Source organism: Populus alba, chromosome 1, assembly GCF_005239225.2.
Source record: "Populus alba chromosome 1, ASM523922v2, whole genome shotgun sequence".
Taxonomy (NCBI): domain Eukaryota; kingdom Viridiplantae; phylum Streptophyta; class Magnoliopsida; order Malpighiales; family Salicaceae; genus Populus; species Populus alba.
In genome coordinates, this window is record NC_133284.1 from 9,390,098 (window position 1) to 9,409,061 (window position 18,964).

General features: G+C 32.0%; 2 protein-coding genes across 4 annotated transcripts; both read left to right on the forward strand.

Annotated features, from left to right (window-relative positions):
- The first annotated feature begins 5,523 nt into the window (after positions 1-5,523).
- LOC118033719 (probable E3 ubiquitin-protein ligase RHB1A) lies at positions 5,524-8,010 on the forward strand. 2 transcript variants are annotated; one of them, XM_035038818.2, is made up of 5 exons: positions 5,524-5,681; positions 5,967-6,153; positions 6,553-6,982; positions 7,098-7,207; positions 7,341-8,010. In XM_035038818.2, exons 2-5 carry the CDS (start codon positions 6,085-6,087, stop codon positions 7,368-7,370), a joined length of 639 nt encoding a protein of 212 aa, XP_034894709.1. In that variant the 5' UTR covers positions 5,524-5,681; positions 5,967-6,084; the 3' UTR covers positions 7,371-8,010. The 2 variants fall into 2 exon arrangements, with proteins under 2 accessions (XP_034894709.1, XP_034894708.1); XM_035038817.2 differs by lacking the exon at positions 5,524-5,681 and adding an exon at positions 5,688-5,845.
- A 5,342-nt stretch (positions 8,011-13,352) lies between these two features.
- On the forward strand, positions 13,353-18,423 carry LOC118033718 (AT-rich interactive domain-containing protein 2). Of its 2 annotated transcripts, XM_073407190.1 has the most exons (3): positions 13,353-15,008; positions 16,652-17,126; positions 17,213-17,350. In XM_073407190.1, exons 1-3 carry the CDS (start codon positions 13,980-13,982, stop codon positions 17,215-17,217), a joined length of 1,509 nt encoding a protein of 502 aa, XP_073263291.1. In that variant the 5' UTR covers positions 13,353-13,979; the 3' UTR covers positions 17,218-17,350. The 2 variants fall into 2 exon arrangements, with proteins under 2 accessions (XP_073263291.1, XP_034894707.1); XM_035038816.2 differs by having other exon boundaries at positions 13,357-15,008; positions 16,652-18,423.
- The last annotated feature ends 541 nt before the right edge of the window (positions 18,424-18,964 follow it).

An 18,964-nucleotide genomic window follows, 5' to 3' on the forward strand; every position in this document is an offset into this window, starting at 1 on the left:
TTACGCATGCCGAGGGTTTAGTGGAACTAATTCAATCCATGCAAGTTCTTTGATGAGTATGTATTGCTTGTTTATAATAGAAACCTTAAACATCTTGTGTTTTCACTTGCAATGTTTTCACCATGCAATCACTATATATTGTATGTGAAAAAATCATGGATTTTAACGGTAACTCCTTTTTTTTATGTTTATTTTTGGCTTTGCAAAACTTTTTTTCAATTTTATTTTTTAAAAATTTATTTGTTAGGGATTAAGCTTGGTGATTAATTTATATTTATTTTTTTTATTTGGTTATCGCTATGTTAAAAAACATTACTAACATTGGTTTACTTCTCGTGATAAAAGCTTTTGATATTATTATATAGAAAAAACTAGAAAAAAAGGGATCATAATTGAAGTGGAGAAAAAATAAAACTTTTTTTTTCAAAGTATTATTCATGGCTCTTTTTTTTTTTTTGCAAAATATGCCTTGATACTTTTCATAAATTTTATTACGGGTTGCCTACTTTTCTTTGAATTGCTTTTTGGTCTTTTTAGTTTTAATTTTTTAGTCCAGAACTTAATTTTATTCATTTTATAGTATTTGAGTTTGAGAGGTGAGAGAAAAAAATATAAATTATGAGTGAAAAGAGAAAAAGTTATTTCGTTGGTTAGATTTTAATGATAAAAAAAATCATTTATGGTGTCAATAATTTTTTTTATAAAGAGTTATATCAAGGTGTTTTATGGCTTTTATTTTGCTAGGAAAAAGTAGACGAGGGACCGGCAAGATTTTTAAATTCGAGCTGATTTTTCAATTTTTAACTGATTTTTAGCTAATTTAAGTCTAAAAATAAGTTTGTTTAGGTTTAGATGGTGTTTTTTTAGATGTTTTCAGCTTAAAATATTATTTCTTTTAATTCTAAAAATTGAAAATTTGATTTTTCACCCAATTGAGGTGGTCAGAATTGAACCAAAGATGATGTGAAGTCAATTATATATATATATATCAAGGATGTCCGCCTCTTTTTGCCAAAAAAAATAAAAATACAAAGTTATTAGCGTAGACATGCCATTGCGAGCCCATGTGCACGATTTTGGGCTAGGTGTCCAGCCTTTGTTTCTCATGGCCATAATGTTTTTTTTCCCCCCTATAAAATTATATTAAAAATGACATTTTATTATGTATTATCCAGTTTATATTTTGTTTATGGATGACATTACAACGCTTTTTTTATATATATAAAATTACCAAACGTTTTTTTTTTCACAACCCTTGGTGATTTATTTTTCTTTTTTTCTTAGATTTTATTTGTGTGCTTTTTTGCATTTTTTTTTTTTTATTATCACAGGATTGCATAAAAAACAAGCTTTAAGAATTTTCAGTGTTTTTTTTTATGTTTTTTTTTTTTAAATATCCACAACATCAAAAATTAATTTTTGATTCAATCCGTTATATAATAGGTCACCCAGGTAAGTTAAGGGTGTGTTTAGAAACGTAATGCAAACCATATTTTTTAAAAAATTAAAAAAAAAATTATATATATTTTTAGATTTTTTTTATGTGTTGATGTCAAAAATAATTTTTAAAAATAAAAAATTTAATTTTAATATATTTTTAAATAAAAAAACCATTTTGAATCGTGACCTCACTTACTGTTACAATCCTTAACATGTCCTGACTAGAATCCAATTGGCCGTTGCTGCGTATGTATTATTATCTGAGACTTGTGATGGAGTGGGCCTTTATAATTCCAATCCAATGGCAAATGGGTATTCTTTAAGCCCAACCAGGGAGAGGCGGTTCAAAACCCAGAAATGACCCACGAAGCAGGTCCCAGGCATAACCTAGAAATTTAATAGAAAAAACAATACTCTAAGCTGTCAAACCTCTGCACAACAACTTAATTGTTAATTCTGAGTGATATAGCTTAATTGGTTAGATTTTATATTTATTTTTTAGAGTTTATTAGTTCGAGTTTCATAAACCTCGAGGTCACTGAAGATTTATATTATATGATCGTTAATTTTAAGACCCGTGAAATTAGTCGAAGTACACGTAAATCAACCCAGACATCACATTAATCTAAAAAAAAATAAGGTAGTAATTAGACCATTTCATATCATCACAAACAAGGAATGCATGTTTTTTTTTATTTAAATAATAATGTTTACCATATCAATTTAGATAAAAAATACGTTTGGAATTTCGATTCTTCAGTGTTTTTGAAAGATTATTTTTTTATTTTAACTGGAAGAAAAATAATAATTTGTGTACCATGTTGATAATATAAAAGAATATTGCAATGGGTGTTGCTGTTTTAAGGATAGTTGAGTAGTTATATTGTGAAAATAAAAGGTCAAAAAACCTCCTTGCTCCTGGTTATTTTTTTATTTATTTCAAAGGTAAATAATTTACTTTGTAATAAAGATATGAAGAGAAAAATTTATCCCATTTAATTTTGTAATGTTAATTGAATTAACCATGTGAAAAAAAACTATTTTGCCTTCTAATTTATGCTTTTTTGGCTTGCAATACGGAGAACAAAAATATCATTACACTCTTTTTATATATATATATATATATATATATATATATATATATATATATATATAATAAACAATCAAAAGGAGGCCACCCTATCCCAAATCACTTCCCCTGCAAGAAATCACACTCGTTCGCATATGGGCGCGCGCATATACAGAGACTTCATATTTTACATAATTAATTATTTCATCTCAGCACTTCCAAATACAATCTCTTAATAATAATACAACAATAACAGCACGCCCAACTATATATATACACTATCTATTTTATATTTTTTCTTAAAAGAAAAACGTGGTTATACATATTATTTCGATATGTTTCTTTATATAAAAAGCTTTCAAGTAAAAATCAAAAGGTTTATTCAGATCTATAATAAAAATAAATTAATAATTATTTATTAAAATAAAATAAAAACTAAAAAATTTAAAAGATAAATGTAGATCAGGATATTTAATTTTGTAAAATAAAAAATTTACCTATTTATATCTACTAAATTTGTTTATTAAAATTAATAAATGATAATAAAAATAAAAACACATATGTAACCAAGTGAAAAAAATATATTATGCAAGGCCAGAAATGTTATTTAAAAATAACTATTTTATTTTTATAAAATAAAGCTTATTTGTATAAAATAGAAAAAAATTAAATTAAATACAAAACAAATTGTTTAAAAAAAGCCTTCAAACCCCATGAAATAGGTCATGAGACCAAAATAAATTGTTAGAAAATAAATTAAAAATAACTACAAAACCAATTTTTTTTAATGTAAAAATAATAATATAGAATGATAAAATCATAAAAGAAAATGAGGGGAAAAAATCATTAATTGTATTAACTCTTAAAACTCGTGACTTGTATCACTAGATCGGAAGCATGATAAATGAAAAAACCCAAAAGCCCAAACCTGAACAAATCAGAGGCCAAATGATGAAACTGTGAAAAAAATCAGTCATGTAAAAAATTATAATTAAAAGATTAAGGGTGAAAATAAAAATAAAAAATAAATTAAAGGGCATCAACAAAATTTAAATTTTAAATTGAAAAGAAAAAAAACTCTAACTAAAGGAAAAGGAAATCAAAAAGAATGATGGCTAAATTGAAAAAAATAAAACTACATAAATCTTGATTGAATGATGAAATTAAAAACCAATAAAATTTTAATAAAAGAGCTAAGAAAAAAAAATTATAAATCAAAAGAATAAGTAGTGAATTGAAAAAAATAATATATGATAAGTTATAATTTTACAACTAAATTAAAAAAATTAAAAAAAGCTTTTCTAAAAGGACAGAAAAAAAAACAATAAAAAACCTAAAGACCGAAATGGAAAAACAAAAAAAGAGAGAACAGGCATGCACTTTCCATGGAATAGAAAGAAAAGAAGAAAGATGAAAAAGATACTAGCATCAATGATAAACCATAGTTTTTAAACCCAACCCGGTGGTTGACCCGGTATAATAGCAGGCGGGTTAATGGGTTGAGGTCAGCCCGGGTCAACCAAAAAAAAAAACTCTATGCTTTTTGAAAGGTTTCTCCCTTTCCATATTTTCCACTCTCTGTTTGCTATGTTTGTGTTGTTCATTGGCGTCAATCTACACATCTGAGCAAAGTAACATAAAAAAAGACTTGTTTTTTCCCCCTTCGATCCCTCTCTTTCTTCTTCAAATTCTCACTTTACTGCTACCCTAATTTGGGACAACAGAATAGAGAGAGAAGAGAGTTGGAGAAAGAAAAGTGTTTTTTTATCTAATCTGAAAAAAGATTTCAACTTGAACGGGTCTAAGAATTCTGCCTCCACTCTGTAAGTTTTTTCTGATCTCTTTCTTTCGTTCTTTCTTTATTAATTTGACTGATTGTTTCCAGTCACTGTCACTTCTTCTTGTTGCTTAATAATGGCTTCACCTAGTAATCCACTTCAACAATAACAAGGAGGTGGGAGAATAATATAAGGAGGAGGAGGTTTAGATATAATAAATTGTTCAAGCTCTTTTCTTCAAATCTTATGAATATGATGTAGCCCCATATCCAACAAAGCAGAAACAAGGTCCTTCTCCATCTCCCAATAGTAACACTACTAGAAGCTACTTTTAATGGTAAAGGGAAAAAACAACGTCGTTTCATGTGTGTGTGTGTGTATAAAAAAACATGTCGGGTCTCAACGGGTTTACCCGGGTCGACCGGGTTCCGGGTCAACTCGCGAGGTCGACCAGGTTTTGCCGAGCCAATTTCTTGACGGGTTTTTACTTAAACGGACCGGTCCCAGCCCGGGTAGGTCCGGTGTTTAAAAACTATGTGATAAACTGTCAATCATTTGTTATCATACACCATACCAAAAGAAAAAAAGACGCAATGACGCTTGCAAGGAGACTATGAAAAGTCAAGTTTGATTATCGGGCAACATTGCACTTACTGATTAAAGAGCATGAATGCCACCCATGCATTGACAGGTAATGAGCACATGCTAATAAATTTTTAGAATTAGAAAGTAAAAAATCAACATAAAAATACATAAGCACATCTCATAACCTTGGAAATTATAAATAAAATCATGTGAAAGGATAGAAACACCCCTGAATGCATATATATATATATATATATATTCTTCTCCAAGTGAAAAGACGTATTTTAACTGTAGTCTAAGAAAGGAAAACTAAGAAAACTCTCCGTAAAAAGCTCTAGGTTTTTTGGTTTTGAGAATAGAAAAGTATTTTTATTGTTATAAAATTTGTGAAAAGATAAATAAACTCATGGTCATTAGTTCTAAAATTTATTGATTTTTGAGAGTAAAATCATAATTTTATTATGCAAAAAATTTGAAAAAATTTCAAATACCTCTAAATAATATTTTAATAACCAATAAACCCATAAAAATAAAAACTAAATTACCTTCCCAACTAAAAGCTACTATTTTTTACACTCAAGAATAAAATAGTTATTTTATTATAACAATACTCAGGAAGACGTGTTCCGCATAGAGTTTCTGTTGATAGTCGAAGTGGGAGGATGGAGCACTTACAAAACTATACATAGAGAGAGCTTCCTTTTCAGTGCAAGTCGTTGTCGCACACGAAAACACACCACCTGTTCCTTTCTTCCAGAAAGAGAAAAGAAGAAGGAGACGAAGAAAAAAAGAGAAACAAAAGAAATTCCGTAAGCCTCTTTTACTTCAACATTCCAACCTCTCTCTCTCCCCCCCTCTCCCGTTCCATTTCCTAAAATCCTCTCTTTCCATCTTCTCTCTCTCTTACAACAAATTCCACTTTCTACTGTTATTTAAGCTCAAATAGCTACCTATTTTGTTGATTTGTTTTCAGGTTTTCTTCAATCATTCAATCAATACTTTCTTATTCGGTGATTTTGTTTTCGTTAGGGTTTTAGAGAACTATTTGCTTGTTTTAATTTTATAATAATTGTGATGTTGATCGTGGAAAGCAGAGTTGATGATCGGAGAATAAAGAGAGAAGAAGCAAATGATGTTGGCGGAGAAGCAGTGGAGGAGATAACTCGTGCTAGTAGCAGCACTAATAGTGGTAGAAGAAGAAAGAAAGATTGAATGGGAGGTTGTTGCTGTTGTTCCTCTAAAGGAGCTGCTCAATCTAATAGCGCACGGCCTTATTATTATGTTAGTTCAATCACTTTCTTGCCCTTTTTTAAAAAAATATTAGAAATTTATATGATAGGATGAATAGTAGAATCAAATGATCGATGAACTTTTTTTTGCTAATGTTCTAGTTTAGGTTATGAGACAAGTCGATTCAGTTAATGAGATGTCTATGGCTTTTAGTCTTCCAGAAAATACGTGATGGATTTATTGGAATGGATGAACTATTCTTGTTATGGTTGTGAGATCATTTAGAGATATTTTATTTGTTAGTATCATTGTGCTCTTCGGCATGTTGCTGATGGTAAGTTGGATAATCTGTTGTTAGCCTAGATATCAAAATAGATTCGGTTACTTAGAGAGACTAGGTTTACTATTTTGTCATGTTCATCGCATCTGGTTTTCTTGTTTGGTGCGCAGTACCCCAGAGCACCAGCAGAGCATGTCCCATTGTCATCTCACCATGCAGCTGGGTCTGCTCTATCCACAGGACTTCTGGTTGATACAAACCTGGACACATCAGTTCCTGATGCTTATAGACCACCTCCTGCACCTATGCCATTTGATGTGGCAGTAGGACATCTTCAAACCCCGCATAGGTCGAGAGAGACTTGTGGTGACAAGAATGATGGAGCTTTGCAAACAACAAATTCTGCTGCTGGACAAGAAATCACTGGCTTGAATACTCGGGAAACTTCAGCTGAGTGTGAAGATGCGAAGGAGTTAGACTGCAAGGCGCAAATCAATTCAGAACTTGATGCGGTGAAGGAGCTAGAAATTGAGCTTTCAAAGTCAGTTGAGCCTCTTGTTTCAGCAACAGAGGAGGAGGATTGTCCTATCTGTCTGGAAGGTATAATGCCCTTGCTAAATCCTTTTCATTAATTGCATGTCTGTGGCTGCTTATGGAAGTGGTTTTGTATCTATGATTTGCCTGTTTTAGCTGCATTTTACTATCTCTTGTGCAGAGTATGATTTAGAGAATCCAAAACTTATCACAAAATGCGAGCATCACTTCCATCTTTCATGCATTCTTGAATGGATGGAAAGAAGCGAGAGTTGTCCTGTTTGTGACAAGGTTTGCCAAACTATATTTTGATTTTATTTTATTTTCTAGTTTAGGGGATTTTCTTAAAATGCTTGATATACACATGGTTCTGTTTCTCTCTCTCTCTCTCTCACACACACACACACGCACACACACATTGCAGGAAGTGATAATCAACCCTCCTATTGATTAGTAGCTGTGCAGAAAACATGTTGAAGATCAACTTCTTAGCTGTTTGAAATCGTGTTTGTGAAGCAAAAGTTACAAATGCATGAGAGTTTGGAGTTCTTTTTCTGTGCCCACAATCTGGTGCTTGCCACAGATTTGGCTGTAGCTATTTTTTTTCCTTCTTCTTTTTAAGAGTCAGTGCCTACTTCAATGCTTCTTGTTCTGTGTCCTCACTTCATCAAAGCTTCAGATTTTTCAAGGAAATGAGAAACAAAAATAAAATAAAACTGGGGTGGTGGGGAAGAAGATGAGAAGAGAGGATAGAGGCTGGTCCTACATCATCATGGATGTCCATTACTTAGTCGTTATAACAGAACAGCAGGTGGGCGTTTTCTTTCCTTCTCTTTGTCCCAGTATAGCTTTACTGCAATTCATACCCTGAAATACTCTTAGCAGTTGCTTTCTTTCTCCTTCAACCTTTTAAATTGTTATGTAAATCTTATATGGTTGTTTTTGTCTAAAATTCATCTGTTTGTGAGTTTGATTGGTAGTGGGGGATTGATTGATGCAAGGAAAGTTTGGGAAGGATCAAAAGAAGGGCTTTTTGTTTAGATAATTCATGTAAATAACACTCTGATTTACACGTCAAGGTTTGATTTTGTCGATATGCTGATCATTCATTTGTTAGTCTTTGGTTTTGTGCTGATTATTACTCTTCTGACTACATCAAAAGGGTGAAATCTATATTTAATTTCCCGTGCATTCATCAGCTGGTTTGAGATTAGCAACTGGATTTGCTAGAGGTAATCGACACCGGAACTTGTGATGATGGTCCAGGTCAATCATGGGTACAGGTAGCATGCCTTCTAATAACCCAAATGTCTTGACTCATTTTACTTTTTTGTTGTGCCCCCTGAAGAAAGATAATACTTACCCTTTAGAAAATTGCAGTTAGGTTACTTCAGCTTAATTTTGTTTACTCATCAAATTTGTTGTGAATGTGACCCTGATTTTAACTTGTTGATAGTATTTACTCTATGCAAGTCCTAAATATTGAATTATCCGTTTATAGAATCACCCAGGCCACCTTTCTGTTGAAACTCATTATGCTTTCTTTTTAATCAAGAAGAAACGGAAAGTTTACATTATCACAATTGTGTAAATATTTCTTTAGATGAGTGATTGTAAAGCAACCTCCATAATATATTTTCGGACGTTTGTTCGTTTTCATGGTTTACTTTCTGACGTCTGACTTCCAATGGTCCAATAATATTTTTACCTTTTTGAATAACCAAAGGAAAATCCATGTACCCAAGTTGCTCTTTTAGTATCGCCCTCAATATTCAACCCGCAAGGCCGAAGCAGGGTGGAGGTGATTTTTGGGAATTCATCTCGGCATTTGAAGTTTGAACTCTCTGATCCTTTGTTAGATATGAGATTTCGTCGGTCGGCGTCATCGGCCAGCCATCTTTAATAGTTCTCTCTTCCACCACCAAGAAGACCCGTTCTAAGAGGCTACCGGAATGCTGTGAAGCAACCTGGAGCAGGCATTTAATCTTCCATCAATCACTAACATTATAAGATGCCGTGAATCTTACGCATGTGAAGCCATTGATACATCTTTCTCTATCTCTCTTCTAGTCTTCTGCAATAATTCAATGACCAGAAGAAAAAAAAACCCCAAACAATCGGTACAAGCCCAGGTAGGAGCATTGAAGCATCTCGTGTTTGTGGATTTTTTTTAATTCGTTTTTGCTGTACTGTTATTGTTTATATTGGCGCCATCATCGTCCAAGTGAGATGCATCCAATTATTTGAGAGTCTGAGACATCTTCGGAAGATCTCGGAGCATGAATAACTGTCCCCCGAAACATTTATAGATATCAAAGCAGAAACCTCATGAGGCTTAAGTTTGAGATGCTTATGCGCTATAGCCACGAAGACACAGATAGAATCTTTCTAGCATGCATGCTAAATGAGATAAAAAAAAAAAAAAAAATAACTCATGCCCTTAGGGCATATGTTAAGTTGCACGTTCATTAAGCTTTATTTATTATTAATTTGTGCTAAAAAAAATGAATAAAAATAAAAAGATTTAAATAAAAATCAATGATATTTATTCAATATATTAAATAAGTGCTATTTTTATGGAAATACTTCTAAGTGTTTATAATAAATTTTAAACAAAAGAGAAAATATTGTGATTTATTATAAACATTACATGACTCTTAACAAGTATATTAAAGGAACCTTTATCTAAAAAAAATTATTTTTAATTGTTGTCATGTCAAGTAGTAGATGCTTGATGAAAGTTCTCAATATGTCATTTATATTCAGATTATTATTGTAACAGCCCGGCCCAACATGCTGAATATTGTCCGCTTTGGGCCTTACCGCCCTCACGGTTTTGTTCCTGGTGACGTGCTCACTTCTGAGCCTGACGCCCCAAAAACGCGTTCAACATGTAGCACCAGCACTACTAATAAGGCCAGCAACACATCTCTCACCCGCCGATGTGAGACCCCCCTTAAAGAGCCCGACGGTCGGCACAACCGGACAGCCAGTGAGGTCGGCTCTGATACCAAATGTAACAGCCCGGCCCAACATGCTGAATATTGTCCGCTTTGGGCCTTACCGCCCTCATAGTGACGCCGAGACCACTTCTGAAGCCTAACGTCCCAAAACGCGTTCAACATGTTAGCACCAGCACTACTAATAAGGCCAGATCCCTCACCCACCGATGTGGGATCTTACAATTATACAGTAAATAAATAAAAATGGGCATTTTGAAAATTGCAGGGCATTATGCAAGTGTGCTATGGACTACATTGTTTATTTTTACATTTTTTTTTCATTCCTATCATCCAACTCAATTTTCTCGCAATTTCATCATCCCAAGTCATATTAATTTGGTTTATACGTTGAGAATTCCTTTGCTTTGCTGGCATTAAATTAAAGATCAATGTGATGAAATGGAATTTTAAGTTGTAGTTAAGAAAAATCAAAAGAGCAAGGACAAGATTTAACATGAAAAAAAACAGAACCCTTTTCATTTTTAGCACATAAAACTTCTGTGTATTTATTCGGTTCCTTTTGTTTTAACTTTTTACATTTAAGCTCCAAACTTTAATTTTTTTATTTTTTATTTTAGTTCTTGGATGTTAAAAGAGGAGAGAGAAAGTGTTTAAAAGATGATATTTCAGTCATAAAAAGATTGAGTTTGGTTTCAATTGATTTATTTTAAAAAAAAAAGGTTTAATAAAGATGATTAAATGCTTTAAAATGTAGATTAGAATCTGCTAATTTTATTTTGATTCAGTTTGTTAAGCAATTTTAAATGGATTAAACGATGTTTTAAGCTTGAAATTGACTTTATATAGATTTCTAGAGTGTGTTTTAGGTTAAAACAAGTTATAATTTAGATTTTTAAGATCTCAAAACTTAGTTATTGATTTTTTACCCATTGAAGATGGCTAAAATTTGCACCATAAGTTGACACGTTATCCATTCAATAAAAAAGATTAGGACAAACAAAACATCATCTGCTCATTCAATAAAAAAAAAACTAGTATCACATGTGTCTAACATCTTTGTCAAATATCTTTAAATAATTATTTTTTATTGAAATAATATAATTTTTCTTTAAGATTTTAATCATTGTTTTTTCTATGAATATATATTTAATTTTTATAATTCTAAATTTATTTTCTCTGTGATAATGTGCAAGAAATGTGTTAGTTTTGTCTAAATATATCCAATGATGAAGCTAGAGGTTTGTTTCTGGAGGCAGGAATGTTTAGCAGTTGAAAAGTATTTTTCAAAAATGATAAAATTTTTTTTTCTTTAAATTAATATGTTTTTAATGTTTTCAAATCATTTTGATGTACTGATCTAAAAAATGATTTTTAAAAAATAAAAAAAATATATTATTGGCATGCTGAGTGAAAAGTATTAAAAAAAAACAAAACCACACACAATCTTTGTCGAATATCGTCTTTAAGATTTTAATCATTTTCATTTAATTTTTATAACTCATTTTCTCAATGTGCGAGAAATGTGCAGGCAATGATGAAAGAGGTTTGTTTCTGGAGGCCAGGAATGTTTGCATTGTGGTTGAAAAGTATTTTTCAAAAAATATAAATTTTTTTTTAAATTAATATGTTTTTAATGTTTTCAAATCATTTTGATGTGCTGATCTCAAAGAATATTATTAGCATGCTTTTCTGAGTGAAAAGTATTTTAAAAAAATATGCTGTCTTCAATTCATACAAGCTCTGCACTAAGCGAGACATCTGATGTTTCCTCCAGCACCTTTTTTTTTTTTTTTGCTTGGTTGATTTTTAATTTTTTCTTTTTTTTAGAAGTTTTTTTCAATACAGAAATAATAAGAGAAATGATCATAAATTTATCAAATCACATTCCTCTCAGACTCTCAGTCAACATTTGACCGTCTAGAAGCGTACTGTCTAGGGCCGGCTAAAGTGCATGGATAACTTGGGTAATAATCCAAGGTTTATATATATATATATATATATATATATATATATATATATAAGTTTTAAATATAAAATAAAAATTGCTCAATTTCTTACTTGTAATATACATAAAAAATAATAATAAATATTTCTCAAATATTTTGTTTATACTTTTATTAAAAGTCATATTCACTTTAAGCCGCTACATGCGTAGGAGAGCTTTTAAATCCTTAGTTTCAGAAAAGGTTACCCCTTTTCTTTTTGAGGAGCTCTTATTAAAGTAAAGCATTTCGTCGAGAGATGGGATTTATACCCAGTCCCAGGCAAGCAGTAGGAGTAGCAGGCACTGGTCTTGACGAATAAGAGGGTGGTTTGTGCCACATATATATTTTCTTTGTGTAAAAAACAATTTCTAGATGCGAGAAGCTTGTTTCAAAAATATAAAATACTTGTGTTATGTCTGCATCAAGTTTAATAAGTTAATTTTATTTTAATAAATGATAAAAAAATTAACAATAATGATAAACAAATAAATTATTAAAAAAAAATGATAACTTAAAAAAAACGTTTAGAAATATGTAATTGGATAAAACAAAAAAAAAATAACTCGAGTCAATTCAAGATAGCATGATAAACATGTAACTTGAATAATAAATGATGAGTCACCCCGTTAAACCTGTAAAACATGCTTAAAAGAATGATTAAATTGGAATTGGAGAAACATTATATATATTACAAATTAGAATAAAATGATTAAATAAAAAATAAATAAAACTTTAACAAATAACCAGTGATAAAAATTAAAACTCAAAAGAATAAGGACTTGAATTTAAATATCAAGAACAAAGAGGATCAACCTATATTTTTCAGGGTAGGAGAGAATAAAAAAGGTTAACTAGTAATAAACTGTTCAAGTTTCAACCTCAGTCTACATGCATTGCATAGGTAGGAAAATAACGCGGTGATGAATCCAATGACATAGCTGAAGTGCAATGTTTTTCACCGGGAGGCGCCAACACGTTGGACAAAGTTCTTAGGCGCCTTCCACGCACGAATAACTTTTTTTAATTAATTAATATTTACTTGATGTTAAAATATAAAATTCTTGATTACTTTTTTAAATTAATTAATATTTACTTGATGTTAAAATATAAAAATTCCCTTGATTACCTTGTAATTACAAAAAAGCTGAAGGAAAAGATCAAAAGACCCCTAAACCTACAATTAAATTTTTTTTCCAAGAGCATACCTATCAATTTACTGTACATAATTAAATGAGAAGACATTTAAACCCTTTTATGCAAGTTTTATATTTTTTATTCTAGTCACAATCAAGTAATTTCACTATGTTTAAAAGATGAAAATATAACTATACCCAAAAAATTTATTTAATAACTAATATACCGTATGAAAATACCAAAACATTCCAATACAAGGGCAATTTTTTTTTTTTTTAATGGTTAAAAAGTATCATATGTGCGTGTGAAAAATACAATGCTTCCTGTTAAACTTATGATATTATATATTCCACAAAGTGGTGGCAGAATAAAGGAATTCTTTTTATTGGATTTTGCTCTTAATTGTTTTTCCAAGTTTGGATTTTTTCGGTTAATTATCATTCCTTTTCTTGATTCTAATCTTAATATTATCATCTACTCCCAAATCCTAGATTCTTCAATTAGATCCCAAAGTCCAAAACTTTTCAATTGTATTAGTGTGTGCTGGCACCCACTATCCTTTTCCTTTTCTTCTATTTTTCAAACTCGCCAAGCCTCGATCTTCCTTTCCCTCATGTCCCCTCTCTTGAACTTTTTTTGGGTTGCACGTATTTGGCTTCGGAAGGGAAAATCAACTCAAAACCAAGAAATGAGGTAATATCTTGAAAAACAAAGTAGAGTTAAGGTTGCCTGACACCTGCTCTTGTGCTGTCATATATTACCATGTTCAAGATTTATGTCTACTTTTAGTTCTCGTATCAGACATGTCTCTTAAATGCTTGATTTGTTGTCTGGACTAACATGGTAAAACGGAGCAAATAAAAAACAGAACTTTGTTGCTGTCTTTTTTTACGGATTTTCTTTATTTTTGTTGATTTGTGATTTACAAGGAGGTTTGGTAGAGAAGGAAGATTTTAAAAAAATATATAGAATTTGAAGCTCATGGCAGGATGGTCAATTTTGACAAATGGTTCTGCTTGTGTTGATGATGTTATTAATATATTCAAAGGTGATGGTGGTTGTTGTCTAGATATTAATCATCATGTGAAGGATGATGAGGCTAAGGATTGTACTGCTATTGATAACTCTGATGAGGATGATTACGAGTGTGAGGATAAAGTAATATGCTTGTTTGATGAACTCGTTTCAAAGTTTTTGAATGAGGCCGCTGAAGCAGGGTGTATTAGGCCTATTCCAGCATTGCTTGGTGATGGGCAATCTTTGGATTTGTTCAAACTCTTTTGGGCTGTGAGAAAGAGAGGTGGCTTTGATATGGTAAACGGTTTCTGGAGCTTTGTGGCTAAAGAGTTAGGGTTAGATCTTCAATTTTCACCTTCGGTTAAGTTGATATATATTAAGTACTTGTATGAGTTGGAAAAATGCATGAGTAGGAGTTGTAAAGAGGAAAAAATAAGAAAGGGGAAGCGTCAGTGTGATGGGAATCTGAGTTGTTCGTCATTGGAGCTGGAGATGCAGCTCAGAAGTTTATTATTGCATAGATGTGATAGAAAGCAAGAGGATTGTAAATTTGCTTCAGAAGTGCATGAGAAAAATGGCAGGGACGTTGAGATGGATACTGGGAAGGGTAAAATAGGTTTGTTAGACACCAAAGCTGCACATCAAGTACACAATGGTGTTGGAAGTAGGAATTGTGATTATGACAAAAAAATTTATGCTGAAAAAAATAATTATTTTAATGATAGTGATGATGATGTTGTGATATTGGATCCGAGCATTGTTAAGAAAGAGTTTAATTCTCGCAAGAGAAAACGAGAATCTCTAACAAGAATGCTAAACTGGGTGATCCAAATTGCAAAATGTCCCGATGATCCTTCCATCGGAGTAAGATCACCACAATTTAAGTGGAAGGGTCATATAGGCAATGAGTTGTGGCTCCAAGCCATAAGGGCTCGGGAGGCTCTCCTACATAGAAGGCATTTTGATCGTAACATTGAACAATCACTCTTGCAGGTACATTCTATACTTTTACCCGTTGTTTTAAATACCAATGCGAGGTTTTTGATTTTTCAATGGATTATTGGCCATTGCTAATTTTAAAATGCACAAGATAGTTATTATGGATCTGTTTAGTTGTTAGAACTAGCATTTTTTCAAAAATAAAATCATGGAGAACAAAGAATAGGAATTCCTATTCAAATGTTATATTTTTCCATATGTCAAATTCACGACGAGACATAATTTTTCATATTTTTCCTATATAAATTATTGACTATTTTATAAATGGAAAACTAGGGTTTTCAAACTAAAATTAAAAACATACAATTTCTTACCCTTATATGCATGCTTTAATTATAATTGAAAATTCCAAGATTATATATATATATATATATAGTTGATATTGTTTTTAAAAATTTTTCCAATAAAAATCTAACAATTTTTTGAAGAGTTATTGGTAGTTTTTTTTTTCCAACAAGTTTTTAGCTGGGTTAAAAAATAATAATAGGCAAAGATGTATATTTAAATTATCATAATTTTTTCTATGAGAAATAATTATAAGGTGGACATTTTAATTTTCTAGATAGAAAATTCTTTATATATATATAAATATATAAATTGGAAGATGGATTCACATGTTAAAAAAAAGATGCATTCATATGTTATAAATATATATATATATATATATATATATATATATATTTTATAACATATGAATGCATCTTCCAATTTTATTTTTTGGGAAAAACTAAAAATGGAAACTGATTTGATTAGTATGGATGATGTTGCCTCAAATTCGATGCATTGTTAGCTTCTTAATATGTCCTGTCCCATCTCAGGCCTTGTGCTTGGCTTGCGGCTTTGGTGACTTTTGTTCATAATATAACACCTCTCAGGGGCAGAGATTGCACCTGATGCTTAAAAGCGACTTATGCCTCTGACTCCTAGCTAACTTGGGATATTGATATCGTCACATATCTAATGTTGTGGATAGGTCACATGACAGCTAGATGGGCCCAAGCATCAGAGAGTCACTCCAAGGAAGGGACCCCTGATCTGCAGGATCCAAAAGCTTAGGCTCATCCTCTAACTACCACATGACCTCTCAACAACGTTAGATGTCATGGTTTAAGTCACCGTCGTGATGACTCTTATCCTAGTTAAATGCTGCGTAAGAGTAAAATCCCCTGTAAGATGTCATTGTTTACAGTAACCTTATCAGTGAATTTAAATCTGAATCCATATCTTCTCTTGGCTGTTGATATCTGGCTAAATCACTTGATCAGCCAATGATAGATCATTATATTTCAATGCATTTAGACTTTTAACAAATAATTATCAACATGACTTGGACAAAGTAAAGATATATGCTTGTAGTGCTAACAAATGACTGCACAAGAAATTCTAAGTGTTGGTCTGGACATGCACATTTTCAGAGACAAACAAAAAGGGCCAACTATTGGTCATGTGAAGTTATTTGAATTTTTGCCATCCTGAATATGATCCAAAATGCAATGCATTTTGTTTTAAACTATCTTGATGATCTGCATCGCCTAGGCAATAATTGTGAAGATATCTGTTATGCTTGTTGTGGTTCTTTGGAAATCCCATTCAGAAGTTTGTATTGTAGTTAAATGAGTTTAATTGTTGTCATATAGGTATACAATATGAACTTCCAGGACAATGGAAAGATGCATCCATCCATGTTTGAGGATGTTAGTGTTCTAAGTGAACACTTTGCAGAGAGGTCAAGATGCAGCAAGCGGCTCCCTGCTCTAGTGAAACCTGACGTATGCTCTTGTTGTAATTCATGTTCTGCACCTCAAAGTAAATCTACAAGTCCTCTTAAGACAGAGTGTGAGAATGGCCTTCAGGAGCAAGAACTTGCTGTTGATTTATCATCCAAAAACGCAACATTTGATGGATCTGGGGATGGGCATGTCCGTAGGCATGTTGCTGTGGGCCCTCTCTTCCAAGCTGAAGTCCCTGAGTGGACTAGCGTGGTTTCCGACAGTGATTCTAAATGGCTGGGCACACGATTATGGCCTTTGGAATGTGAAAATCATAATGCCGTATTTGCCATGGATCCAATTGGAAATGGAAGACCCAGTGCATGTGGCTGTCAGCTTCCAGGTTCGGTTGGATGTGTGAGATTTCATATTGCCGAGAAAAGAATTAAATTGAAGCTTGAACTGGGTCATTTGTTCTATCATTGGCAGTTTGATCGCACGGGTGAGGAAGTTTCACTTAGATGGACTACCGAAGAAGAACAGAGATTCAAGGATACGGTCAAGTTCAACCTTTTATCTGCAGGCAAGTGCTTCTGGGACAACAAACACAAGTATTTTCCTAGAAAGACCAGGGACGAATTGGTAAGCTATTACTTCAATGCATATCTTGTTCGGCGCAGAAGCTATCAGAACCGTGTAACTCCAAAAAATATTGACAGTGACGATGATGAAACAGAGTTTGGATCTCTTAGTGATGGTTATGGTCATGAAGCACTCATGGTTCCAGGTGCCTATATGTTGATATGTTCTGAGAATAAGCAATGCACTGATTTCACATAGACATGAATTTAGGTTCAGAACAGCTTCTCTTATCTGAAAATTGAATCCCTTTTTTGTACCACCAAAGCATTGCTCGATGCTCCCAACGATTTTGATTGGACCAGGAGGTCGCAAGAGAGTAACTCAGTTTTGCGAAGATCTTCTATTGCAGTGGAGTCAGCTGGTGGAGTTTTCTTTATAAACCCGGGGGAAAGAGATTGCATGATGTGCTAAGAGTGCCCTCACGCTGCTTGCCAAGTGTCTCAAGTTATTTACTTGTGCATTAACAATTTTCAGGAGCTGTGTGGCAGCGTTCTCTCCACCATCATCCCATACCAGCTGCTAATCGTGGATGAAGGAAATTTTAGGAGTGGAAGAAAGTTGTGGACAGTGGTGTTTCTTCGGGTTCAACTGGTACTTTATTTTGTGCTCAAAATGTTGTAAATGGCTGCATGCTTGCTATTGTGAATTCTTTAAATCTTCATTGAGGGTTGTGGAGGACCTCGCGGCCATTTTCCTTCTCCTGCCTTGTGTTGCTTTCTGGACCCTTCCTCTTTCTATAATGTTAAATGTTCATGTAAGTACTTGTACTGCTTGCAGTTTGAAGATCGATGCTCAAAGAAAGTTGTACCATCTCAGTTTTTCTCATTCTGATCCCAAGGATGTCTTTTCCCTGTAGTAGAAGGTTGTTTTATTACAGCAAATTCAACTACCACTCTATAAGGATTAAGATAGTGAACTTGTTGTTTGCAATATGTAATAATTATATTAAAACGTATTAGTGTTTTAAATGTATCTTGTAATACTAATATTGTAATAATTACTTGCAAAGTGTAGAAACATTACTTTGAATATATCATAATTTTATTTTTTATTTTGAATTTTTTTATTTGAAACAGCTTGTAACAATAGATTTTTTACCTTTTAATTTAATATTCTATTTTGCTAATAATAAACTTCTTGTTTTCAATATGCAACAGTTATGTTAAAATGTGCTAAGATTAACGCTCTAAACGTATCTTATAATACTAACATTGCATAATCTACTTACAAAGTGCAAAAACACTATTCTTAATATATCATAATTTTAGTTTTTAATTTGAATTTTTTTTTATTTGAAATAGCTTGTAACATTGGACTCTCTATCTTTCAATTTAATATTTTATTTTTCTAATAATGAACTTCTTATTTCCAATATGCAATAGTTATGTTAAAATATGTTAAGATTAGCATTCTAAACGTATCTTGTAATATTAATACTACAATAACTACTTATAAAGTGCAGAAACACTACTCTGAATATATCATAATTTTAGTTTTTATTTTGAATTTTCTTATTTGAAACAACTTGTAACATTGGACTCTCTATCTTTCAATTTAATATTCTATTTTCCTAATAGTGAACTTCTTGTTTCCAATATG

What these genes read in the sequence shown, in the direction of transcription:
- LOC118033719 (XM_035038818.2), top strand. Translation starts at nt 6,085, where the DNA reads ATGGGAGGTTGTTGCTGTTGTTCCTCTAAAGGAGCTGCTCAATCTAAT. An exon ending in TTGTCCTATCTGTCTGGAAG is followed by an intron (nt 6,983 to 7,097) that starts GTATAATGCCCT and finishes TCTCTTGTGCAG; the next exon opens with AGTATGATTTAGAGAATCCA. An exon ending in GTTGTCCTGTTTGTGACAAG is followed by an intron (nt 7,208 to 7,340) that starts GTTTGCCAAACT and finishes CACACATTGCAG; the next exon opens with GAAGTGATAATCAACCCTCC.
- LOC118033718 (XM_035038816.2), top strand. Translation starts at nt 13,980, where the DNA reads ATGGCAGGATGGTCAATTTTGACAAATGGTTCTGCTTGTGTTGATGAT. An exon ending in TTGAACAATCACTCTTGCAG is followed by an intron (nt 15,009 to 16,651) that starts GTACATTCTATA and finishes GTTGTCATATAG; the next exon opens with GTATACAATATGAACTTCCA.